This window comes from Nothoprocta perdicaria, unplaced genomic scaffold (assembly GCF_003342845.1).
Source record: "Nothoprocta perdicaria isolate Ctin4 unplaced genomic scaffold, notPer1 scaffold_257, whole genome shotgun sequence".
In the NCBI taxonomy this organism is placed as follows: domain Eukaryota; kingdom Metazoa; phylum Chordata; class Aves; order Tinamiformes; family Tinamidae; genus Nothoprocta; species Nothoprocta perdicaria.
In genome coordinates, this window is record NW_020455485.1 from 393,325 (window position 1) to 395,387 (window position 2,063).

Genomic DNA, 2,063 nt, shown 5'->3' on the forward strand with positions numbered 1-2,063 from the left:
CTCCGCTCTCTCCCTCTCCCGCAGCTCCTCCGGCGCCAGCGTGGTCGCTATCGACAACAAGATCGAGCAGGCGATGGTAGGTGCCGCGGGCAGCGCCCTCCGCCGCGGGCGGGTGGGTTTTCCCCCTTTTCCCTCATGGGGAGGGTGTGTGTGTGTGGGGGGGGGTCAGTGTTTTGAGGCGCGCTCTTCATTTTTCCCGGTTTCGAGGCGTGTTTGGCAGCGCGGCGCCCGCGCCCGCCCCGCGGGGCCGCCCGGCGCCCGTTTCCGCCCGGCCGCCCTTTGTTGCGGCGCCGCTCGCCCGCTCTCCCGGGAGCCCCTGCCCGCTGTTGCTAGGCAAACTGCGAACCTTTAACTCCCGGCTATAAATAGCGCGGCCGCTCATTGGCCGCCCGGGCGCGGCGCTCTGACGTCAGCCGCGGCCGCGGCCGGACGGCGGCGGGGAGGGAAATGCGGCACAAGCTGCGCCCGCGACTGGATGCAGCCGGAGCGCGGGGGGGCGGGGCCTGGGCCCGGGGGGCGGGGCCTGCGGGGCGCGGGGGCGGGGCTAGGCGCCCGGGGGGCGGGGCCTGCGGGGCGCGGGAACTGCACGTGTGCGGGGCAGGGGGACGGGGATAGGGATGGAGACGGGAATGGGGATGGAGATGGGAATGGGGATCCCGGTGCCGCTGCCTGGGCTCCTGCCCGAGCTGGGCGCCCCGGTGCCCTTGTCTCACGCGTGTGCCGCCCCCCGTGCCTTGCAGGACCTGGTGAAGAGCCACCTGATGTACGCGGTGCGGGAGGAGGTGGAGGTCCTCAAGGAGCAGATCAAGGAGCTCATAGAGAAGAACTCGCAGCTGGAGCAGGAGAACACGCTGCTAAAGACGCTGGCCAGCCCCGAGCAGCTCGCGCAGTTCCAGGCGCAGCTGCAGACTGGTTCCCCGCCGGGCTCGTCGGCACCGCCGCCCGGCTCGTCGGCGCCGCAGCCCGCGCAGCCCGCGGCCCAGGGCTCGGGGCCCTCCGCGTAGCGCCCCGCGGCGCCCCGGAGCCAGCAGGACTAGCGGGAACGTGGCACGCATCCCGCATCCACCGCCGCAACCCGGAGCCAGCACTGCTGCGTTACGTCACCGTGAGAGGCTTTCTTCCTTTCCGTTCCTGTTCCGGTTTTTTCTTCTTATTATTTTTTTATTCCCCGGTGTCACGCACTCATCTGCCTCTCTCTACCCACCCTTCCCTCTTCGGCGTGAAGGAGTCTTTGTCCTTAGGCTGATTTAATAAATAAACTTCTTCCAGGAAATCAGCACAAGCACACTGGGGACTCGAGCAGCCTCGGCAACGACTGAGAAATGGAGCTGCGTCTCTGAATCATTATTGCTTTTTGTTCTTTTTTTTTTTTTTTCCTGCTGTTTTATTTTTAAATCTTCCACTCATCCAGTGATGTAACTGATCCAAGTGCTTTTCAAGCGTGGAAACGTGGAGAAATAGACTGGAGTAAAAAGCGATGGCTCAATCCCCCCGTAGTGCCCTGGGGTTCCCAAGGGAGCACTGGTGCATAGGACCTCAGAGGAAGAGGGAGGAAGGTAAATCCAGTGTTTAACACTTAACTGTCACCTGAAACCTTAAGTGCAAATAAGTTTGCACCGTTTTCTGACGCAGCGGACAGGTGCATAAAGCTGTATTATATAGAGAGAGCAGGTAGGTGACGAGTAGTTGGGTCATAGGTAACTGCAATGAAGGTTATTTGCCTACTGTATATTTGTGTATTTAGTGTAATTACTTTGTAAAATAGAAAACTGTAACTATTTAGGTTGTACAGATTGAAGTTTAGTTGTTTCATTGGCTGATCTGAAGAGGTTTGGAAAGTCTCTTTTTTTTGTTTTTGTTTTTTTTTTTTTTAAAGGCTACATAAATAAGAATGCACCTACGCAACTGTTCAGAATTTGGCAGATTTATGCTGTTTGTGTAACTCTGAATTTCCCTGGCTGCTGATTATCTTGAAGTAAATCTTTGTTCATTGTAGTTTGGTCTAAGACAGAGGAAAAAAAAAAGAAAAAAGAAAAAAAAAAAAACCACACTCCAAAAATTAT

General features: G+C 57.3%; 1 protein-coding gene across 1 annotated transcript in view; it reads left to right on the top strand.

The window, feature by feature from the left end:
• TSC22D1 (TSC22 domain family member 1) overlaps window positions 1–1,951 on the top strand; it is a 75,363-nt gene extending 73,412 nt beyond the window's left edge. Inside the window, exons 2-3 of the mRNA XM_026040435.1 lie at window positions 25–76; window positions 741–1,951. Of these exons, the coding sequence (XP_025896220.1) occupies window positions 25–76; window positions 741–1,004 (316 nt within the window). The 3' untranslated portion in view covers window positions 1,005–1,951. The remainder of the gene's footprint in view (window positions 1–24; window positions 77–740) is intronic.
• Window positions 1,952–2,063: the final 112 nt, after the last annotated feature.